We start from the raw sequence: 24784 nt of genomic DNA on the forward strand, positions 1-24784 counted from the left end.
GGATATAAAAGCACAGAAAGTCGATGTGTAACGTTAATGTAACTTGTCAGAAACACACCTCGAGCTCTGGTTCATTAATGCAGAATCTCCAGCAGAGAGTTTAATTAAACGAGGACCGCTGCTGATATGAGACACCTTTTCACAAAACACCCTCCACTTCAATTAACTGCAGCAAAGCATTAAAGCCAGAATACTGCAATCAACACAAGCCACAGATATTCCCCTTTCAGCCATTGTGTCTGTGTGTGCATGTGTGTCGCGTGTAGATGAAACCATATACCTGACTGCAACAATATTGAATGCCAGCATTAGGTCTCCTCGCGGAGCTCCGCAATGGGACTCGTGTTACTTTTCTAAGGTCACGTCCGCAATGTCACTCCCCCAGAACACATCATGCATTGTCCTTTAACAATATGACACGATCTTTTATAAAGACCACAGATGTGTTGATGTGTTAAAATGCGGTGTGTTATTATTGTGTCGATGTGTTTTTACAATGCAGCTGGCTAGTGTTACATCCAGCAGAGCTTGCATCACCATGCATCACTTCTGCTTGAATGAACGCCACCAAAACACATCGCAATCCAAACATATGTGTTTGTAACACTGACTGATGTCTTTAATTTCGTCTTCTCGTCTTTCTCGTATTCATAAAGTCCCTCACTGCACAACGGCCCTTTAGGGATGTAGGAAACTCTAAAAGGGAGGAAAGAAGCAGAGAGATTGATTTCAACCCATTTCCCGTCTAAACCCCTCTCATCTAAAGTGACATGTTCTTCGCTAAGTCCCAGAAAGTGGAAAATCCAGGAGGCGGTTGAGCTAATATTACCTCTGACCCACGAAATAGTATATATATATATATACAAGATTATAAATTGACCACATCTCTGAGAAAAAGTTTCCAAAGGGCGATCAAGACGCTTCACATCTTGACAAACTAATTAAAGAGCAATGGGAAAGGATAGAGCGAGGAGAGCGAGAGAAACATGAAAGAGATATCTCAGCAAAAGCCATCTGCAGGTTCTCCTCTCCAACGCAAAAATAGTCCAAACGAGAAAGAGCTCAGCACCTTCATTAGCCGACTGAGATCTTTGATATCTCTGAAATTGTGAGCAGCCTCGATTTTATGAATCCTTCTCTCTCGCTCCATCGCTTTTCTTCAGAAATAGTGACTTCAGACCGTGTGGAGAAGATGTGAGCTCCAGAGGAGAAAGATGTTTTGGCTTTTGATTAGGACTTCACTAGCAGGTTTCTGACCGTGCCGCAGACGCTTCAAAATTCAGGAGTTGTTCATTATTGTGGTTCAGAGCTCTGGACTGTTCTTTGGAAAACTGGGACTTTTGAAGTGGTTCTGTGGTGCGTATGGATCCTGCTGTTCCTGTTGCCAAAATAAAAGAAAAAATTGGACCAGTATGATATTCCACTCTAGTTTATGCTGGATGTTGCTGCTGCTGTAGCAAAGCTGGTTGATCAGCATGGTTATTCTGGAAAAGCAGGGTAAAAAGATGGTTAAGGGCCATATTTTAGCGATCTAAGCGAATTGCGCAAGTTCACTTAGGGCGTGTCCGAATACACTTTTGCTAGTTTAACGACAGTCTAAAAGGGTTGTTCCTATTCTTGTAATGAGTGTGTTTTGGCTGTAACATGCAATGAGAATCTCTCATTCACTTTAAAAGCCAGTTACGCTTGTGCCATTGCGGATTCCCTATTTACATGACAGAATTTGTAACCGGATAAACTGTAAGTGGAAGAAGAAGACCACCAATTCAAAATTAATGTTAAAAAGTAGTGTTGTTTTTTATTTATTAACTCTTTTCCCGCCATTGACAAGTAATCTCATCAATTAAGAGAAAACATTTGCATAAAAAAAACGTGTCTCTGAAAAATGTTCATGTTAATCTGTCGCACTTACCCAATTTATGAAAAAACTGAAGCCAAAACATTATTTACTCATTTTAAACTCGGTGTATATTTTGATAATCATTCTCTAACAAAATTCCTTCACAAAAATGCAATTATTTCAGCTTTTTGCTAAAAAAATATTTTAAAAGACAAATATCCATATTTAAGAGTTTTTAAGCAGAGAAAAAATATAGATAGGATAAAATGTTTTTTACCTGTTTTGTTTGTCTGTTTATTGTTTATTTGAAAGCAGAGCGTCTGTTCTTTCATTTGATATATTTGTATGTTTATATATTTTTAGAAGAAAATTTTCCTAGAAGGCATTTTGTGAAACTTTTGTGAAAATCACAAAAAATGGTGGCGGGCAACTTTTCAATAAATGGCTGGCGGCGAATGAGTTAAAATGGTTATTCTTTGTAATAAAAGCTTTGGTTTTCTTTAACTCTTTCCCCGCCAGCGTTTTTTAAAAAACGTTGTCAGTCAGCGCCAGCATTTTTTATGATTTTCACAAAAGTTTAATGCCTTCCAGAAAATGTTCTTCTTTAAAGGAACAGTATGTAGGATTGTGGCCAAAACTGGTATTGCAATCACAAAACTTGTGGCTAAAACTGGTACTGCAATCACACCACTGGTGGCCAATACACAAAATGACAACACAAACATCAGTTGAGGGCTGCAACTCCACTTTTTAAATGACAATATCCTGACCAGACCACTGTTGTCAGTGTTATAAGTATTTGAAATGAAAATTATTTCTTGATGTCTGGTGACATATCAGGGCCATTTTATGATTAATTGATATAAATTTCTTACACACTGTTCCTTTAAATATATAAACAAACAATATATCAAATGAAAGAACAGACCCTCTGCTTTCAAACAAAAAAATTTCATCCTACCTTCATTAGTTCTCTTTTTAATCACCTTTTAAATATGGGTAGGTTTCTTCAAAAACATCAAATTTTGAGCAAAAAGCTGATATCCATTTTTGTGAAGGACTTTGATAGAGTTCAGATGAAGAGCGATCTTTAAAACATACAGAGTTCTTTCTCTTTCACGTGAGGCGCTACTTCCTAAGTGTATTGCGGAAAGCCGGAAATTCTTGTCATTGGCAGGGAAGCGTTTTCTCTTAATTGACGAGTTATCTCGTCAATGGCGGCGAAAGAGTTAAAAGTCGTTTTTTCAGTCATGATTTCATTTGGGTTTTTTAAAGTCGGGTTTTAATTGCTGAAAAAGTATTAGCACTCTCAAATACTTTATTTGAAACAAAACAGTGTTAAAAATTTGCAAACGTCGCGAGAGCCACAACCACTGGGACAGCGCGATGAGTGTTTACATAAGATTAGCTTATTTCTTTATAAATGGTTCCCATCTCAGCATCTCCAGAGGTACAAAGTCGTCACATACAATAAATCCATGGGAAAGCATAAAAAAATCTAAATAAATGCAATATTAGCACTTTTTAAAGCAAAAAACCTGTTTACCACCAGGCTACAAGTGAAGCAACTCTTGAGTCAGCTAATCTCAGCTTCACGTCTTCTAAAGTCCTGTAAACTGTCCTCATTTATGTCCAAGAGACTCAATAATACATTAATCCTTTATTTTTTATATTTTAAAACGTTTGTGTGCTGCTGCGAATCCATGTTTATGGGCGCATATTACTAACGCACTCTTTAAAGCAACACTATGTATTTTTTTACCTTTAAATAATGTCTCTAAAATTATTTCAGTGATAGAACAACTTTTAACTGGACAAATTGTACTGTTGCTGCAACCTAAGCAGCCTCCTAGCTGCTAGAAGCACACTCTGAAAGTGGCGGTGGAGGGTAGAGCACACAGCCCTGCCCCTCCCCCTGCCTGCAGAAGAGTGTCTGATACCAGGCACTGTTGCGCTTTCCAACCACATGGGGGAGCTGTAAGTCATTTTTACATGGAAACTACATAGTGTTGCTTTAAATAACAAAACAAATTTGCGTCATTGACTTTAGACCAGGTTTTACTTGGTCAATGGCGTAGTCTACTGTATTTTAGTTCAGGTGCCAACGATGCGCCTGAACACACCTCATTTTCAGACCAACACGCTTGATTCGTCTGAAAACGAGGTGTGTTCAAGCGCATCGTTGGCACCTGAACTAAAATACAGCAGACTACGCCATTGACCAAGTAAAACCTGGTCTAAAGGGTGGTTTCAACTAATGGTTGGGTGAAATATGGGCATTTTTTAGGTTGGGTTGGGTTTATCTATATTTTACCCAACCAACATATATTTTAAAGTATACTTGCAAAATCACATTGACCGAATTTGTATAGCTATTGCAATTTGGATATCTGGACTGTCTCCGCACTAGGACGCCCTTAGGCTTCACATATGAATGAACAGGCTATTGGAAATGTCAGTAAAACAATATCAGCTGTATTTGCTTCATACATCATAGTTCATTCTTTGGGTTTAAAGAAGCAAAATTTGATACTCAACAGCAACTGTGCCAACAATGTGGACACATATTTTAACGAAAACATATGCATATTCCACGGTATCAGTACCCACTAGTACGCTGGTCAGGATATCAAAACAACACATTCACACACAGGCAAGATGGAAACAGTTGGCGTCTCTTACAGACGCAGAAGTGCCTCCCTTAATAATTTTGGGAGGAAATGTGTCTTTAGTAATCAGTGCTGTTTAATTAAACCAAAGTCACATTGAAAATTAGCCGCCTCGCGCTTGTGTTTATTATGCAAATGCTGATGTTTTCCGTCGCAATTAAGCGATTAGACAGTCGTCGTTCGCTTTTACCCACCGTCCTCTTTTCTTCACTCGCTCCCGTTCTCCGTCTTCCTAATTTTTGCCTTTGCTTTTCAGCAATATCGCCGTAATGAAGCTATTACTTTGAGTGAATTTTAATGAGTTTTTTGCGAACATTTTAATGAGCTATACATTACCATAAAGCCCGGGATTAGGCTAAATTGAATTTGGGGAGTAGCATGTAGAGGACAGACGAACATGCGGTGAGGTTCATTAAGAGTTAATTATATTGTGTTGTGATGGGTGTGGGTTCCGGAGCCAGGGGTTCGGTCTGAGGCGTCAACATGGCCCGGAAATCATTAGCAGAGATCTTGTTAGGCAGTCGACTGACGTCTTTGGTTTATTGTTTATTCGACAGTCCCTATATGACAATGTTTTGAAAAAAACAATGAGAATAGACCTTAACGACGTTTATATGGACATGACTGGACAGTTTAAAGCTCTGTGGCTGAGATTGTGTGTGTACCTTTGGGATAGAGGCACCGACGTCTGCGCAGCTGTCTGCGTCTGCATCTTCAGACCTCAGGGAGGTGAATGGTGATGATGATGATGAAGGAAAGAAATGTATCTTCATGTGTGTGTCTAACTGGAGGGCTTTATTTGCAGCGTGTGGTTGTGTAGATGGGGTTTACTGGGGTCACTGGGACTCTTACTCGTAAGAGAACTGACATAGCCTGCAAGCAAATGAAACTGATTTTTTACCCACTGTGGACCGGGCAACATTTTTACATTAGTCTTGCCTTCAACACACACACACATATATACACAGAGCCAGAGGCAGTGCAAAAGAAGAAATGTGTTGTTTTTCTTCGAGTGACATGTTTAGGCTCTTTCATTGGAAAGCCACATCAGAAACAGCATCAACTGTAGCGAACGCTTTCGAGAGGTGCTCAAATGAAATGCGATCGCTGCTTATAGCATTCTGCAAAAACACTCATCTGTTCAAGGTCTCTTTTTCTCTCGGTTCCCCTCTCATGGTCAGTATGTTATTATAAAGTGCGATATTGCTGTAGGCTACTTCTGTACTGTAATTCTGTTGTGTTGTGACCTTTGCCGCCTTTGATGCAGACAACGAAAAAAGCTACCAGCACTGCAGTGCAGGGTAAAAAATAATTTTTGTGTGCTAATTAGCATATCTCCCAATAACACATATCTAATACTGTGTTTGTTAAAAATGCACAACTAATGCATATAAAAAAACTTTTTAGATACATTTTAAGTGATCTGGATTACCTTTTTGTTTTATTATATTATATGTAATTTTATTATTTTTGAAATAATTTTTTAAATAAATATATGCACTGAAAAAAATGATTCATTGAATTTAATCAATTTTTTAAGGCAAGTGGTTGCAATCAATTTGTTTAAGCTACATTTAAACAAAAAAGATTTGTAAAGTAAAATAAAATATACAACTTTTGTTTGAATGTAGCTTAAGTGGATTGATTGCAACCACTTACCTTAAATTTTTTTTATTAAATTCAATGAATCATTTTTTTCAGTGTGTGTAGCATACTAATAGTATACAGTATGTAGTATACTTTTAGTATTTACTGTACTGTACTGTTTCTTAACTCAAAAATTAAATGCTTGTGTAGTGTAGTATAACATAGTTATTACTTCGCTTTACTGTATAAACTAGGGATGCATATCAATTAATCGCGATCAATCCATAGCAGAACAAAAGATTCTGTTTACATCATATTTGTGTGTGTACTGTGTATAATAACTTTGTATAGTTAAATGCACACACATGCATGTATATATTTAAGCAATGTTTACATGTGTATATACATTTGTATATTTATGTATAATTTATATTATATATAAATATAAATACTTAATATATAAATATATTTTTTTCTTAAAATTATACATGCATGTGTGCATATTTATATATACATAATTATTATACACAGTTCACACACATATATGATGTAAACAAAAACTTTTATTCTGCTATAGATTAATCGCGATTAATTGATATGCATCCCTAGTATAAACTGTAAAGAAATAAGAGTTGGATCAAATACTTTAATTGGTAATGCCTAACAATTTTTGGTTACACTTTACTTGAAGGCGTGTTCATAAGACAGACATGACACCTTCATAATCATGACATGACACGTGCCATGAACATGAAGGAGATTTTATGCACGTTTATGACAACTGTCATTAATAAGTGTCATTCGATCAATTGTGTCATTTTTAATGCAAAGATGACATTGTTTGAGATGTCTTTGTTATGACAACTTGACATTAACCAATACATCATAACTTGTCATGTCTTACCAAGACAACATAGCTGACCACTTTTTACCAGTGATACAAATTGAATTTGTCATTAAAACGTCATTAAGTGTTTATAGTCTGTCATATTGTTTTATAACAGCGTCATGAATATTTCTTTTGACCTCAACTACAGTGGTACAAATATAATTTGTCATTAAAATATCGTTAAGTGTTAATAATCTGTCAAATAGTTTTATAACTACATAATGAATATTCTTCAGTTCATAATGTTTTTTTTAAGTTTCTTCCATGTGTTTAACAAATAAAATCAATTATTCAATAATAATAATAATTAAAATGGATACAATTATATTTTATTGCATTTGGAGACCGATTCACCTAAAATTAAATGAAAACAGTACAATAATGGGTTAAGCCATGCAGCATTGGGTTCATATTGCTGGAAAATTAATTACATTAAATTAAATTGATTAAATGTTTTGTTCGTTATGTCAGAAAATTTCAGAATTTGCATTTTTTTAAGGTATTTAAAATTATTTGAGAGAGTATTAACACTTAATGACATTTAAATGACAGTTTAATTTAATGTCAACACATAAAGCTAAGTAGTTTCTTAACTTTAATAATTATTCTGCTATGTCATGTTTATGACAAGTTATGATGTATTGATCATAACAAAGACATCTCAAACAATGTCATCTTTGCATTAAAAATGACATAATTAAACAAATGACACTTAAAGGTGCAGTGTATAATTTTTAGAAGGATCTCTTGAAAGAAATGCAAAATAATAAATAAAACTATATTATCAGGGGTGTATAAAGACCTTTTAAAATGAACCGTTATGTTTCTATAACCTTAGAATGAGACATTTTATCTACATACACAGAGGGTCCCCTTAAATGGAAGTCGCCATTTTGTGCCGCCATGTTTCTACAGAAGCCCTTAACGAACAAACTTTTATTAAGTTGTCTCCAACGATGAAATGTTTGTCCGGTGGTGGCTATCGTAGCTTTTTTATGCATTTCAAAAGTGAGGGTTGGGCAGTGGACTGAGACATTGGTTGCAATTCGCAACCTCACCACTAGAAGCTGCTAAAATTTACACACTGCACCTTTAATGACAGTTGTCATAAATGTGTATAAAATCTCCTTTATGTTCATGGCACGTGTCATGTCATGATTATGAAGATGTCATGTCTTATGAACATCCCTAGTAAAGTGTTACCCAATTTTTTTCAGCTTCAAGTGAAAATAAGTTAAAAGTGTTTAAATATTTTAGGTGTTTTTTTTTTATTCACCATTTAATATTTTACTTAAAGTGAGAAAATTTAAGTTTATAAAACTTATTTTTTTAAGGGTTACCACTTGAATTTAGTTTTATAAGTAGAGCAGCTTTCACATTTTACAGTGTAGAGTATAGTATACTTGTACTACAGTATTCTGTACTAACTATAGTAAATTGATAAACTGTAGTAAACTGTATTTACTACAGTATAATTTACTATGGTAAGGTTCAAAAACACTATAGTAAGCTTATCTAAACATTTTTCTTTGGTTTACTATATTAAACACTAAAGTATACTACAGTATTTTTTCATGTGGGGTTAACGTAAATTTACTGTAATCTTAAAACATGTTTCAAGTTTAAAATTGAAGTAAAGGTATTTATCATTAATGTCTTGATTTATTGTGTTTCACATACTAGATTTCAAGATAAATGAGAGTGAATTTGTTTTAAAAGAACGATCATTTTTGCGTAAGCTATTTGATCCCACAGCTCATATAGGATATTTCTGTGCGTTAGTAACCCGAGACCACAATTGCCTTCTTGTTGCAAGATTTTGCTGCTTTCCGTTGACTAATGTGCCAAACATGTAACAACAAAAGTTTAACATAAAAACAACCCAGATCTCCATTATCGACACTTTTTAATTGCTTTTGGCATTAACTGACTGCACCAAACATGCTTAAGTACAAAGTAGCATCTGTCCTTGTTTAATGATTCTTCTGGCTTTTCTCCATCTCTTGTTACACTCGTTCGCTGCAAACCCTTAACTTTGATGCGAAACTTGATAAATCTTGCCAGAAAAACTGCAAAGTTGCCAATTCAGCCCGCAACGGCCCCCCTCCACCTCTACCGCCCGTCCTCCAGGAGGTGAGATGAAGCGGGTGGAGGAATATTCCTCAGATAAACTTCATCTTTAGCCTGAAGCCTGGCAGACAGATGCTGCACTCGCTTGCATGCGGGGGAGGAACAATATATAAATATTAATCAGATGAATATCAGTGAGAGACAGAACGAGAGACTGAAAGATATAAGAAAGGTGCAAGTCGAGGCTTTTTAGGGAGATGAAAATGCAATTATGTATGTATGAGTGTCACCCCGAGGCCAGAAAAGTCATAAAGTTTAGAAATGTTTTACACGTACACACTTTTCGTTTGGTTATTTTACTTTTTTTCCCTGTACTCTATTTAAATAAACGCTTAAAGGTGCATTGTGTAACTTTTAGAAGGATCTCTTCTCAGAAATGCAATATAATATACATAACTATATTATCAGTACAGTACAGTAAAACCTTGCATAATAAACAGTTTTGTTTTTATTACCATAGAATGAGCCATTTGTATTTACGTAAATACACAGCGGGTCCCCTTACATGGAAGTCACCATTTTGCACCACCATATTTCTATGGTATCCCTAAATGGGGAAACTGCTCTACAAAGAGTGCATTTTGTCACTATGTTGTCTCAGACAATGACCTGTTTGTCCTGTGCCAGCTACCGTAGCTTCTCTATGCGTTTTGAAAGGGAGGGATGACCTGTGGACTGAGCTCATAGTTGCAATTCACAATCTTACCACTAGATGCCCCTAAAAATCTACACTTTAAATAGAGTAAGAATAAATAGATAAATGTTTTGTTTTACCGTGGGATCACACCAGCCGTGTTCGAGGCGTCAAAATCGCGTTTGCCGCTTGAACAGTTTGAGTTTACTCGTTTCATTTGCGCGTGAAAGCCGCGCGTGGAATTCTAGTCATCGAGACATTCACACGGAAATTAGCGTCATGGGAGGGGCTTCTGCGACTCTGTAATCACGTCACTACTAGAGCAAGCTCCTGATTGGTTAACACAGCTCGTTTTTCATCAAAGTTCACATTTTTCAACTCGCGCGCTTGCCGCGCCAACGCTCAATTCGCGCAAACTAGACGCGCGAATATGGCAGAATCACGTCTACCACGCCACGCTAAATGCCTCATTCGCGCCACGAGACCTCCAGACGCACGTCAACACGTCTTCACATTGATTTACCATTGAAATCACCCACGATTGACGCCTCTACCGCAGCTGGTGTGAACGCAGCATTACAGAATTTGAAATGTCCACATGAAGAAATACTTTAGGATTTACTGTAGTAAACTCTATTAAAAGTTTTAGAGACTATACTGTTTTGATCCTTACCATAGTAAATATTAAAGTACAGTATGAAGAAGTATTTATTGTAGTTTATAATTTACTATAGTTAACTCTTTCCCTGCCATTGAAGAGTTATCTCATAAATTAAGAGAAAACATTTGAATAAAAAATGTGTTTTTAATGAGGTTTAATGTTAATCTGTAATACCGCGATTATCCACTAGGTGCACTTACCCAATTTATAAAAAAACTAAAGCAAATGCTAAACGCCTCATTCGCAGACCTCCAGACGCACGTCAATGCTTCTTCACATTGACTTAACATTGAAATTACTCGCGCTTGACGCCTCTATCGCGGCTGGTGTGAACGCAGCATTACAGAATTCAAAATGTCCACATGAAGAAATGCTTTGGTATACTTTAGTATTTACTGTAGTAAACTCTATTAAAAGTTTTAGAGACTATACTGTCTGGATCAAAAGATCCTTACCATAGTAAATATTAAAGTACAGTATGAAGAAGTATTTATTGTAGTTTATTAGTTTACTATAGTTAACTCTTTCCCCGCCATTGAAGAGTTATCTCATAAATTAAGAGAAAACATTTGCATAAAAAATGATTCTAATGAGGTTTAATGTTAATCTGTAATACCGCGATTATCCACTAGGTGCACTTACCCAATTTATAGAAAAAAACGTAAGCAATTGTTTTAGCAAATTTTAAACTCAGTCTATGTTTCGATAATCGTTCTGAATCTGATCTCTAACAAAATTTCTTCACAAAAATGCAATTATTTCAGCTTTTTGCTAAGATTTAAGAGTTTATAAGCAGAGAAAAAAAATATAGATAGGATGAAACGTTTTTTTCTCCGTTTTGTTTGTTTGTTTATTGTTTATTTAAAAAGCAAATGGTCTGTTCTTTTATTCGATATATTTGTATGTTTATATATTTTTAGAAGAACATTTTCCTAAAAGTTATTTAGTGAAACTTTTGTGAAAATCACAAAACATGCTTGCGGGCAACTTTTCAAAAAATGGCTGGCAGGGAATGAGTTAATACTATACATTAACCAACATTAAAAATGACTAAATGTTACTAAATGTTGTGTTCCCATAGCTCAGCTGGTCGAGCATTGTGTTAGCAGCGCACAAGGTTGTGGGTTCGATCCCAGGACACATATTGATAAAATGTATAGCTTGTAATGTAATTCTTCGCATAAAAAATGTCTGCCAAATGCATGAATGTAAATTTACTATAGTGCACTACAGTTTACTACCAAAGTTGTATTTTGTCGTGTGGGCGAACCTATCAAAGCAAATTTATGGATATACAACAGGTTCGAACTTGGAGACAAACACAATAAAGTTGTGGTCTATGGCAAGCATTCACTTTTATTTCTCAAAGATCGAAGGAGGAGCACATGCTATTTTTGATTAAATTTCATTTTTACATTATCCAAACAGTGATTTGTTTCCACACTGCTATTTTTCTTTACCAATTCCAATTTCTTCAAGATTGAAGATAAATATAAATGTGTCTGAGAGTAACCTCTATTATCATAATGGGCTACCTGCATATACTTGTGAATAGAGAGCAGTGGGACCCTCGCGTAATTTGTGTACTAAGAGCCGTTATGTTGTTCATTAAATCACTTTAAAGCCATTATCTGAATTGTAAGTCTAAATTAAAACAGCAGTATTATTCTCTATTAACACACGACCGGCTGACAAATCCCTCTTTTTATCTCACCTAACAACTCGTCGCTAAAGTATAATTACCCGACTTGTTTATTAATAAAGCTGTGCTGGCGAATGTGAAAATGTGGCATACAGGTGTGTTCATTAAATCATTTTATTTATTTATTGCTGACAATTAGGTGACCTCTTGTATGTTTATGGTTGTTTATTGCCACATTAGTTATAGCCATGGGCGTAGATGGCAGGATAAAAGGGTGAGCATGGGTGATTAGCTGGCACAGATTTACTCGCCCACCCACCAACACGCTGTGTGTGTGTGTGTTTTTCAACCCTATGTGAGTGAGTGACAGTGAGCTGGAGGGCATAATCTCTCTCTCTCTATAAGAGACCCCTATTAATTCAAATTAAGCATTTCTCCTTCAAATGAATGCCTTCACACACTGTGATAGCGCATCTGTCATTGATGTGACCTTAAACACTTTTAAACAGGTGTCTTTTTGCACGCTTGTTAGATGTGAGCTGACGGAGCATGCGAACGGTTTTGACATCTGATGAAATGACATCTGTTTCAGCATGAAATAGCTATTATTTGTGCCCTGGGGACCTTAAAGAGTAAGCTAGCTCATCTCTTTCTCGTTGTTTGTCTCTTTCAGTGTTACGAGATGATTTCAGACAGAACCCGACAGATGTGGTCGTTGCTGCCGGAGAACCGGCCATCTTGGAGTGCGTACCTCCTCGCGGCCACCCGGAACCCACCATCTACTGGAAGAAAGACAAGCAAAGAATTGACGAAAAGGATGACAGGATCAAGGTGAGAACCAAATATAAGGATATGTGCTTATTTCAGCCTGATCTCACGAATTTCCGTGTTATAGTTACGGAATATTTTGCTCATTTAGTCACGGATCTCCGCATTTTTCCGTGTCCGTACCACGGACTTTCTTTTCCGTGTCAGTTTCACGTATTGGTTACTCAATTGTTTTTCTTATTTTCTTATCATTGTCGCTTGGGTTTGGGGTTAGAACGACTTTCTGTTACAGTACTTAAAATGACATCCTAACATGCGCGTAAATTGCACGGGAGTTACCGGGGTCATGACCCCCTCAAAAATCAAATCCAGCTAATATAACCCCCCAATATCATCACATCATTCAGATTTAAATAAATATGAAATATTCCGAATGAAACTTTTGTTCGTTTTCTTTATTAATTTCATTTGCCAGCAAGAAAGATAGTATTATATTTTAAATAATCTGTAATGTACCGACTACTTGGTATTACCCAACCCACTTTCTCTACCAAGTTTGTTCACTATTTTGCGCATGTGCAGTCGCTGGGATGAATGGTTGGAGAAAGCTGACGGTGCATGATGAAAAGGACACTGAAAGGCAGCCAGTCGAGCCAGACAACGATTTTTCATTGTTGGTCGGCCAAAAAGAGGAAAAATCCTGACCAAACGGAAGTACCCCTATTGCTAAGTTAGCTGTTAAGTAAGCTCAGCGTTTCTCAAAGTCAGTGTGGGGCGCGGCCCACTGGTGGGGAATAAAGACATGACAAGTGGGGCGTGACAAACAGGTTTTGTGCCCATCTTTTTAATTCCTTTATTTATTGACCATACACTCAAAACAAAACAAAGACACAGTTAAATAGTTTTTTAAAAGTTTTAAGAAAGTTTTTAAAAAGTTTTTAAAAAGTTAAAGTTTTTAAAAAGTTAAAGTTTTTTAAAAGTTAAAGTTTTTTTAAAGTTTTTTAAAAGTTTTTAAAAAGTTTTTCAAGGCGACCGTTATTGATCGTAGTATCACTTAATGGCATTGGTTCCCATGATGACGCGTCATTCTTTGCTTGTCACAGCGCGCTGAATGACTGATGATTTTCTTTTATTTCCTTTTTTTATTCAAAATTTCACAAATTTGTTAGGATAGGCTATATCTGATATTCCGATTGTCAAATATGTGCAAGTGGATGTGTTTTGTTGTTCAAACAACTTATAACGATCGCGTTAGTAGAGCTGTATGTGCAATGTATTTTGTGCAAAATGTCTTCAAAAGTATGTAGAACACGGTTACATTTATTTCCATTCCAGTAACTTCAAATGATTGAAAATTATTCAATAAATAAATAAATATGGCGCAAGTTTAAACCCCCCAATGGTAGACCCAAAGTTACGCCCTTGCATCCTAACCCTAACGTCAGACGACAATTGTTTAAAAATCAGGAAAAAATTTATAAACTAGTGCTGGGCAAATATTTAACTAATAAATACGCCTTTCTCGACGAATTTCAAAGTGAAAGTGTAATACCGCTTTTATCCACTAGCCAAACCGAATTTATCAAAATCTGAAGTTAAAAAGATTTAATGATTTATTTTAACTGCCTTTATGTTTGATAGTCATTCTGAGTCTGATCTCTAACATAAATTCCTTTACAAAAACACAATTTTTAAGCTTTTTGCTCAAAATGTTGTATTTTTGAAGAGAAATATCCATATTTCAGTGGTTAAATTAAGTGGAAAAAGTAAATATATAATGAAACGTTTTTTCCCCATTTTGTTTGTTTGTTTATTGTTTGTTTGAAAGCAGAGGGTGTGTTCTTTAATTTGATATAATTTGTATGTTTATATATTTGTAGAAGATAATTTTTCCTGCAAGGAATTTTGTGAAACTTTTGTTAAAATCACAAAAATGCAGGTGGGCAACTTTCCTCAAAAAGGCTGGCGGTGAATGAGTTAATTGCGATTAATCGCATATAAAATAAAAGTTTTTTTTTTGCATAATATATGTGTGTGTACTGTGTGTAATTATTATGTATATTTAACCACACACACATACATACAGTATATTTATTATATTTTATTTAATTATTTTATTATTTTATGTTAGATTCTGTGATTATACCACGGATATTTGTGAGATCAGGTTGGCTTATTTAGTTGTAGCCAGCTATGATAGCTTCATAGAAAGTGGTACTTGAGTAACTTGTTATCATTTTATGGCAAAAAAATCTATTTGATTATTTATTTATTATAATGGATGAGGTTTTTGTAATGTTGTGAGGGTCCTCTTCAGATTCGCGGAGGTAAGCTGATGATCTCCAACACGAGGAAAAGCGACGCTGGCATTTACATCTGCGTGGGCACCAACATGGTTGGAGAAAGAGACAGCGAGACGGCCCAGGTCACCGTGTTTGGTACGTGCCAACTTTTGTACTTTACGGTGTGTGTTTGCCAACCTGGACAGCATCAAAAAAACAAATGTTACTTTCACATTCAACGATTCATGGGGCGATTTGAAACGTGACATTTTTCCGTCATAACTGTGAATGAATGTGCCATGTTTAATTTCCCTTTTTGTGCTTGTTTATTCACGTTAGTGAATAAATAAAACATGCCGTGACACAGACGTTTATCATACCCTTACAAAATAACACAAAAACCCAGCGTGAGTCAAAGCCCAGTCACTCCTAATGTCCTCGTTCCATCTGTGTGTCTTCCAGAGAGACCCACGTTTCTACGGCGGCCCATTAACCAGGTGGTTCTGGAGGAAGAGGCGGTGGAGTTTCGCTGTCAGGTGCAGGGAGACCCGCCGCCATCCGTGCGCTGGAAAAAAGACGATATTGACATTCCCCGCGGGAGGTAAGACGGGGACACGCCGGCAGAGACATCTGCCAATCTCAAGCATTATTTCAAATCTCTACTCGTACAGCCATAAAAGCCACCTGCGATGTAGTTGTTGAGCTCCATGCTGGGGCCCATTCACTGAAACACACAAGCTCTGTCGTGGGGCCCCCTGCAGATAATAAGCTTGAGCTGTGCGATTGGGTTTTTTTGCTCCGTGTTGAGGCCCTGAGGTAAAAACAGGTGGGACTGCAGGTATAGACCATCGCAGGTGAGGTTCTGGCACAGGAATAAAGAAGTTACAAACCCTCAGATCTCTTTATTCAAACGCCAGCGATAGAGAGGAGGAAAACGATTTTGACAGGGATCACCCTTCAGGCAGTACAATGAAAGATTTAGTTGTGTAACAGATAAATTGTCAAAAGCTATAAAATTTGGATCGATGTTTTCAAAAAGAGACAAGATAAGACGGAAAGCAGAGGAAGGACATCAGTTTGCATACAGTATGTCTATTGTTTTTGTCATTTATTGGTTTATTCTGAAGTATATTTTTTAAAATATAAAAATATATAAAAATCCAAACGGCTCCACGATGATAAACAAATGCATTCTGAGGGTAATCCGCGCCCTTTTTTTTGTAGAAAAATCCACATTTAACTTTATAAACGAAAATAACTAGCAGAAGAGTTTAAGATGGCGGTGCTATCAGAAGCTAGTTATTTTCGTTTATAAAGTTTTAAATATAGATATTTCTGCAACAACCCTCAGAAGACCTTTGTTTATCATCCTGGAGCCGTTTGGATTTCTTTGGGGAAGGATATATGAAGAGTTTCATTGCAAAACGAGATAACCACCGTTTTTTTAACTCTTTCCCCGCCATTGACGAGATATCTTGTCAATCGCGGGGAAAGAGTTAAAAAGACGGTGGTTATCTCGTTTTGCAACGAAACTCTTCATTGACGAGATATCTCGTCAATCAAGAGAAAATGCTTCCCCGCCAATGACGAGTATTTCCGTCTTTCCGCAATACCGCTATTATCCGCAACTTTTTGATAAGCAGAGGGTCTGTTCTGTCATTTGGTATATTGTATTGTTATATATTTGAAGAAGAACATTTTCTGGAAGGCATTAAACTTTTGTAAAATCATGAAAAAAAGCTGGCGCTGGCTGGCAACTTTTTTTAAAAACGCTGGCGGTGAAAGAGTTAACTGTTCAGAAATATTGTTTTTTGGTTGTGCATTCCAATTAATTTCAATTCAACTGCAGTAGGTTTGTTTTGATTTAAACCTTCATAACTTAAAAAATACAGCTAAGTAGCACCATAAAACAACATAATAACATGATAACATAATAATAAACATGTTTTTACAAAAATGTTGAAAAATGGATTTATCTCGTTTTGCAACGAAACTCTTCATATGCACATTTTTTTTTTTTGGACTTTAAGGAGCTGGACCCCGTAAGTTTACTGTTTAGCAGCTGGAAGATATAAGACATTTTCTAAAATAACTGAAAATGTGTTCATCTGAAAAATAATGGACATATGCATCTCGGACGGCTTCGGGGTTAGTAAATCATGGGTTTAATATCATTTTTGGCCAAACTATCCCAGTTTAAGTTTCAGTTTAAGATGATTTTTAAAGAATATTGAACGAATTCACATTTAATCAGGGCTCATACTGGCTGCTTTTCCTTCAATATTCAGGTTAAAGTCATCTATTTCAAAAATAATATTTTAAAATAAAATGCTAATTTTTTAATAACCGAAATTAATCTGTTTTGCACAGGTATATTTTTGTCTATGAAAGTAATTTCAAACATTTAACCTTACACCTTCAGATTAAAAGTGTTTACAAACTTTTGACCAGTAGTATATTATTTGCATAGTCATGTATACTCATGTATTTAACAGACTGATCTCACGGAAAGTCTTGTTATAGTCACGCAAAATTTGATTAATTTATTCGAGTCCATGGCACGAAATTTTGCTTTTTTGGTGCCTTGAGCACGAATGTCTTTTTCGTATTACTCACGCAAATTTCAATAAATAGTTTTTCGTGTCCGTGGCACGACTTTCTTTTTTGTTTCATTTTATGTATTGTTTTCTTGTTGTTGTTTTTTTTTTCTTTCCATTGTCGCTTTGGGTTGAGGTTAGGATCACTTTCTGTTACATACTTAGACATCCTAACCCAAACCCCAACTCCAGGCGAGAATAGTTTTAAAAGCGGAAGAAAACATGTTCAAACTAATACATAAAAGTTCATCCTAACCCAAATCTCACCCCATTGTCAAGCGACAATGATTAAAAAATAGGGGAAAAATGAGAAAACAATACATAAAATGACACAAAAAAGAAAGTCGCGCTACTGACACAAGAAATTCGTGCCATGGACAAGAATAAATTAATCAAATTTTGCGTGACTATAACACGACTTTGCGTGAGATCATGTTGTAGTAGGTCCTTGCAATATGCAAATCATTCTATATAGATAGATAGATAGATAGATAGATAGATAGATAGATAGATAGATAGATAGATAGATAGATAGATAGATAGATAGATAGATAGATAGATAGATAGATAGATAGATAGATAGATGCATATTCATGTATTTAAGTAGTACTGTTCTTCAAAGACGAGCATGTCAAAAAAATAAATTTCCAAAAGCAATAGTAATACTGTAGTTTTTTTGTAAGTGCTTTATTTTTTTTTGAGTAGATTTTAAAAAGCTGCAGTCAAAGCAGCTTTAAAAGCAGACAGCTCCTAACATGCCCGTATTTGTGTGTGTGTGTCCTCAGTCGACAGATAAGAATGCGGGCAGCGGCCGGGTTTTGAGTGCTATCATGCCCTGTTTGTTTGTTTGTCTGTGTGTTTGATATGGTACGGGTCAGCAGATCACATGCACTTACAAGCACACAGACAAAATAAATAGCTACACTTCCCACATTCCTCATATCTACACCGATTTAAATTTATGCATCTGGCAGATGCATTTATCCGAAGCGACTTGTGGTGCTTTACAAGGTATACATTTTATCAGCATGTGGGTTCCCTGGGATCAAACCTATGAATGTTTGCACTGCCAATGCATTGCTCAACCTGTTTAGCTACATAAATACTTTACACAGACTTATATTTAATACATATAGGCCTGGTTTCACAGAAAAGGCTTAGCTAAAGCCAGGAAAAAGCCTTGGGTAAATTAAGCATCTTTGATAAACATGCCTTAGAAAAAAGATGTTACTGGTGTGTATTTAGAGACGAATCAATGGCACTTGCTTATTTTAAGCTGTGTCAGTACAAATTATTTTTAATTTAAGCTCAAACATGCATTTTAGTCTAAGACCTTGTGAAACCAGGGGATATTTTATAAGGCAATATGTATATTGTTTTTGTTGCAAGTGACATCATCCGCCACACCTATGGTGTGCATTGTCAAATGTAACTAATTCGTAAAGATTAGCATATAACTAAATTGCCTAAATTACTTTCGACAGGTCACAAATGTCATCAGTAAAGGTTTCGCACCTTCCCGTGATGAGTTTTCTTGCTTTATTAGTTTTGTAAAGAACAATTGGATTAATCTACTGTACATTATTCAGCTGTCAGCTAAAACACACATCGTAATTAATTCAGCAAGTACAATCAGTGTATCTGTCAGGTAATAATTTGACGCAGATCCTCTCTTTTATTTCTGAGCGGCATATCGAAAAAATTAATTAGATTTAGAGAAAGAAAAACAGACGATCTAATAATTAAATAACTTCAGAGCCACTCGCACATAATTACTAGACTAGACAAAACATGTGTCTCCTGCTCTTATTCCATTTCCTGAAGAAGCGGATTATTCAAATTTTGACATTCTCGGCCATCACATGTTTTCTGGTGGACTCGTCCGCTGTGTCGATTGTGCAGATGGGTGACTTCTAAGAGCTTGCATATTGGGTTGATAAACTGGTTGACCTACATGTTATGCAATCATACACAGAAACATACATACAGTGAAACTGTAGGCTCTGTAATAGATGAACATATTAACCTATCACACAGCAATTTGGAGGCGTTTAATTGAAAGACTGGTTATGGAGAAGTCCTACTGTAGAGAGAGAAATATAAAACATAACCACTTTTTATGTGCTCCTGTATAACTCAGTGCTAAAGGATTGCATTAGCATCTTAAAAGGTCATGGGTTCGAACTCAGGGAACACACATACTGATAAAACATGCATGCTTAATTGGATAAAAGCATCTGACAAATGCATGCATGTATATGTGACTCTGGACAACAAAACCAGGGGTCAAAATTATCATTTTTATGCCAAAAATCATTATTAAGTAATAAATCACGTTTCATAAAAATATTTTGTAAATGTCCTACCGTAAATATATCAAAAATCTATTTATCATTACTAATACAGTATGTGTTGATAAGGACTTCATTTGGACAACTTTAAAGGGATATTTTCTCAATATTTAATTTTTTTTTTTAGGATAGGACAATATTTGGCCGAGATACCAACCCAGTCTCACCCCATGTCGTCAATATTTGACGACACTTGACCATTCGTCAATATGTGACGCGGAGGGTATACCTTTCGCGTCATTTTTTGACGAACTGGGGACTTCAATACTATTACGCCCGTTGCATTCACTTCTCCTATTTTCTTACCATTTTCACGTCGGTTTAGGGTTAGATTTACATAATGACATCCCTACCCAAACCTAACTCTAACCCCAACGCCAGGTGACAACTGTTTCTAACCCCAACGCCAGGTGACAACTGTTTAATTTCGCGTACACTGTTTAATTTCGCGTACACTGTTTAATTTTGCGTAATCTAACCCTAAACCGACGCGAAAATGGTAAGAAAATAGGAGAAGAGAATGCAACGGACGTAATAGTATTGAAGTACCCAGTTCGTCAAAAAATGACGCGAAAGGTATACCCTCCGCGTCACATATTGACGAATGGTCAAGTGTCGTCAAATATTGACGACATGGGGTGAGACTGTGTTAGAGATAAAACTAAATCAGGAATCTGAGGGGGCAAAATCAAATTAATTAATTTGAATTTTTTATGTTTTTATAACCTAAAGATGCTATGCGAAAGTTTGTAACAAAAAATTGTGGTTTTCTTGTGTCAATTTCTTGGTATAGAAAACATGTTTTTACCCAAATTAGTTAAAATGGATTTATTGCGTTTTGGAACCAAACTCTTCATATAAAAAACAACTTACCGTGCATTTAATGTTTCCTGCACTGTAAAAAAAACTTTGCTGCCTTAAAATTTTTTCTTAAATCAACTCAGATTTACAAGTCATGTCAACAGAAATTAGTTGTCACAACTTATAAAATATAGTTGAGAAAAGTCAACTTAAATTTATAAGTTATAACAACTCACCTGTAGTTATAACAACTCATCTCTAGTCAAGATAAATAATAGTTAGTTGAATTGACTTGTAAATCCGAGTTTATTCAACAAAAAATTTTAAGGCAGCAAAGTATTTTTTACAGTGTGGGACCGAACCCATGACCGTGTGCTGCTTACACAATGCTCTACCAATTGAGCTACAGGAATAATGAAAGAAAGAAAATCATCGAGAAAGTTGGCGTGCAAGTAAATGCTGTGATTTTAGCACTTCAGCTGAACTGTTTGTTCAAATGTTGTGCAAATTTCCACTTGCAGAAAATCTTTTCCTCTGCAGCGTGACATTTCACAAACTTCTGCTGCTTCATGCCCGTGATGTTCATATAGCTGTGAGATATGATCTCATTAGTTTGGCAAACTAACAACAAGGCCATTTGGACCAGACTTTCACAGCAACTCTGAGCTCCAAGTACAAATTAACAAGAAAAAAGACTCCCGCGAAAGCTGTTTCTGCAAATGTTTACACCCCGTATCTGTCAGCCATCCACGCCGAGTAATACATGCGCGTGTTGTTTAAAGGCCAATCGAGTGAACTGTATTCTCAGCCTTGCTTTATTCCACATGTAATTGCATTCCTATCCTAATCGAGAACAGACGAGGAAGCTACTGTTTCCCTCGGCGTATGTGTGTGTCTCATTTTATGCAATATTTGATCTTAGTGGTTGAAAATCTGATTTGCATCTGTTTATATTGTTTCTGTAATCTCTTTTCAATCGCATGAGACTGTTAGTAAGACGCTTGATATATCAGCATGGTTAGCATCTGCACTGTGTCAGTCTTCCTCCATAATGATTCAAACAATGTAAGCTTTATTCCTCTAAATCCGACTTAAATGTGAACATGGATGTCACTTTGTGACTTTGCATGCATGATCAAAGCATGTCGTTCGTTGTTATTCAGCTTTGATAGAAACGGCAAAATGTAAATAAGTGTTTTTATACTTCTTGTTTTGATATCTGTAACAACTTTACATTTTAAGGAAAACACCACTGTTTTTTATGTTCTTACCTCAACTTAGATTAATTAATACATACACTGCAAAAAATGATTTTCAAGAAAAAAAATCTTAGTTCAGTAAAAATATCTAAAATTTTTTAAATTAAGATGCTTTTTCTTGATGAGCAAAACGACCCAAGAAAATAAGTCTAGTTTTTAGACGACAAATATTAAATTTAAGCGATTTTGTGCATAAAACAAGCAAAGAAATCTGCCAATGGGGTAAGCAAAAAAATCTTGAACATTTTTCTTAAACACTAAATTCAGGAAAAATGTGCACACTTTTTTTGCTTGTTTTATGCACAAAATCACTTAAATTTGATATTTGTGGTCTAATAACTAGACGTGTACACTGCAAAAAATTATTTTCAATAAAAAAATCTTACTATTTTTGTCTAGTTTTCAGTAAAAAATATCTAAAAATTATTAAATTAAATTAAATTAAATTATTCTCAAATTTTTCTTGAATTTGTCTTGAATTTAGTGTTTAAGTAAAATGTTCAAGATTTTTTTGCTAACCCCATTGGCAGATTTTTTTTGCTTGTTTTATGCACAAAATCACTTAAATTTGATATTTGTGGTCTAAAAACTAGACTTATTTTCTTGGGTCGTTTTGCTCATCAAGAAAAAGCATCTTAATTTAAGAATTTTTTTATATTTTTACTGAAAACAAGATTAAAAAACTAAGAATTTTTTTCTTGAAAATCATTTTTGCAGGTTACACTGCAAAAATTATTTTCAAGAAAAAAAATCTTAGTATTTTTGTCTTGTTTTCAGTAAAAAAAATCTAAAAATTATTAAATTAAATTATTCTCTAATTTTTCTTGAATTTGTCTTATATTTAGTGTTTAAGAAAAATGTTGTCTACCCCATTGGCAGATTCTTTTGCTTGTTTTATGCACAAAATCACTTAAATTTGATATTTTTGGTCTAAAAACTAGACTTATTTTCTTGGGTTATTTTGCTCCTCAAGAAAAAGCATCTTAATTTAAGAATTTTTAGATATTTTTACTGAAAACAAGACAAAAATACTAAGATTTTATTTCAATGTGTGCACTTAATCTTTGTACAGCGCTTCTTGAATGTGTTAGCATTTAGCCTAGCCCCATTAATTCTTATGGCTCCAAACAAAAGTTTTATTTTGTGCCACCATACTTACTCGTGTAACTACTCATGTAACAGTCTTTAAATAGGGAAAACATGGAAGTGTTTGGTGGCTTCTAAATTTATCCCTGTTTGGATCCTATGGAATGAATGGGGCTATGCTAAATGCTAACACATTCACAACACACTGTACAAAGATTAAGTGCATGCATTGAAAAAATATAGGTATGTATTAATTCGTAAAGTTGAGGTAAGAACATAGTAAAATATTGAAAAATGGTGGTGTTTTCCTTAAACATTTAAAGGGATAGTTCACCCAAAAATGTAAATTCTGTCATCATTTACTTACCCTCATATTGTTACAAACCTGTATAAATTTCTTTGTTCTGATGAACACAAAGAAAGATACCAAACCGGTCAGGGTCCCCATTGACTTCCATAGTAGAAAGACAAAATACTATGGAGGTCAATGGGGCCTCTGATTGGTATTCCTCAAAATAGCTTTATTTGTGTATGTTATACATGAGAGTGAGTAAATAATGAATTTTTATTTTTGGATGAGCTATCCCTTTAACGCGAGACTTATTTTATAATTCTGTAATAGTATTTTCCTCCTAAATAGCATAGCGTATGTGAAAATGGTGATGATCATTTGCTAGTCAGTGTCAAGTATCAGACCGTTTCCAAAGCCACGTGGCACCGCAGCTCCGCAGAAGGGTGGATCTGAAGTGACAGACGGCAGACAGTGTGTTGTCTAGCTGTCAGACAGAAACTACTATACCACACTCGCACACACACACAAGAAATCCCAATTATAGCTGCATACTACAAAGCAGGGCAACCTGCAAGGCCTGTCAACTTCTCAAGCATACTTTCACCTCACACACACACAGCTCATCACCTTTGGCTGTCAGTTTCCAGGACACGGTCCTGAAGTACCTGGAGATGCCAGAGAGGTGCAGATCAATAAAGCTGGATCTCAAATCCCTCTGACCTGGAATCAGCCTGCTTTTCTTATTAGCTCACAAATAAACCCACTTCCCTCTCTCTCTGTGTCTTGCACACGCATCGGACGCCTCATAAATATTAAAAGCATCTGCGGTTTTGGTTGAAAGCTTCCTCGCTGTCTATAGAGTGTGTGTCATTGTTGAATAATTGATCTTTCGCTGTCAGTAATGAAAAAAATGTGTTTTTAGTTCTAAATATACTAGATTTCCCTCATCTGGTATTCTACATACCGTCTGCTATGATGCACTGTCAATTTAAATGGACATTCGCTGCATATTTAGATCGTTGCTGTAGCTTGTGCTTGTTTCCATACTTGACCCAAGTAATATGTAGGTTACTTCTGTACTGTGCATTTGATATATTATAGCTTATATACTGTAATATTACTTGTATATTAACAAATACGTGGCACCCATCGCTAATTATTATTTGTGTTGCCAAGTTGTGTTATTGTTAACATGCCAGGAGCTCGATGGCATTAAATAAATATATTATTCATACTTTATGTGACGCAGTGCTATATTGTAAATACTTATATATGAACTTCCCTTTTATTTTGTGT

At 35.6% G+C, this 24784-nt stretch overlaps 1 protein-coding gene across 11 annotated transcripts in view; it reads left to right on the forward strand.

The window, feature by feature from the left end:
- The window catches only part of robo2 (roundabout, axon guidance receptor, homolog 2 (Drosophila)), a 630465-nt gene that overhangs the window by 527607 nt on the left and 78074 nt on the right, over positions 1–24784 (forward strand). For all 11 annotated transcript variants that reach the window (XM_055197219.2, XM_055197227.2, XM_055197223.2 and 8 more), the window contains 3 exons: positions 12726–12883; positions 15138–15258; positions 15565–15703. In XM_055197219.2, coding sequence (XP_055053194.2) covers positions 12726–12883; positions 15138–15258; positions 15565–15703 — 418 coding nt within the window. The remainder of the gene's footprint in view (positions 1–12725; positions 12884–15137; positions 15259–15564; positions 15704–24784) is intronic.

Source organism: Misgurnus anguillicaudatus, chromosome 24 (assembly GCF_027580225.2).
Source record: "Misgurnus anguillicaudatus chromosome 24, ASM2758022v2, whole genome shotgun sequence".
Lineage (NCBI taxonomy): Eukaryota > Metazoa > Chordata > Actinopteri > Cypriniformes > Cobitidae > Misgurnus > Misgurnus anguillicaudatus.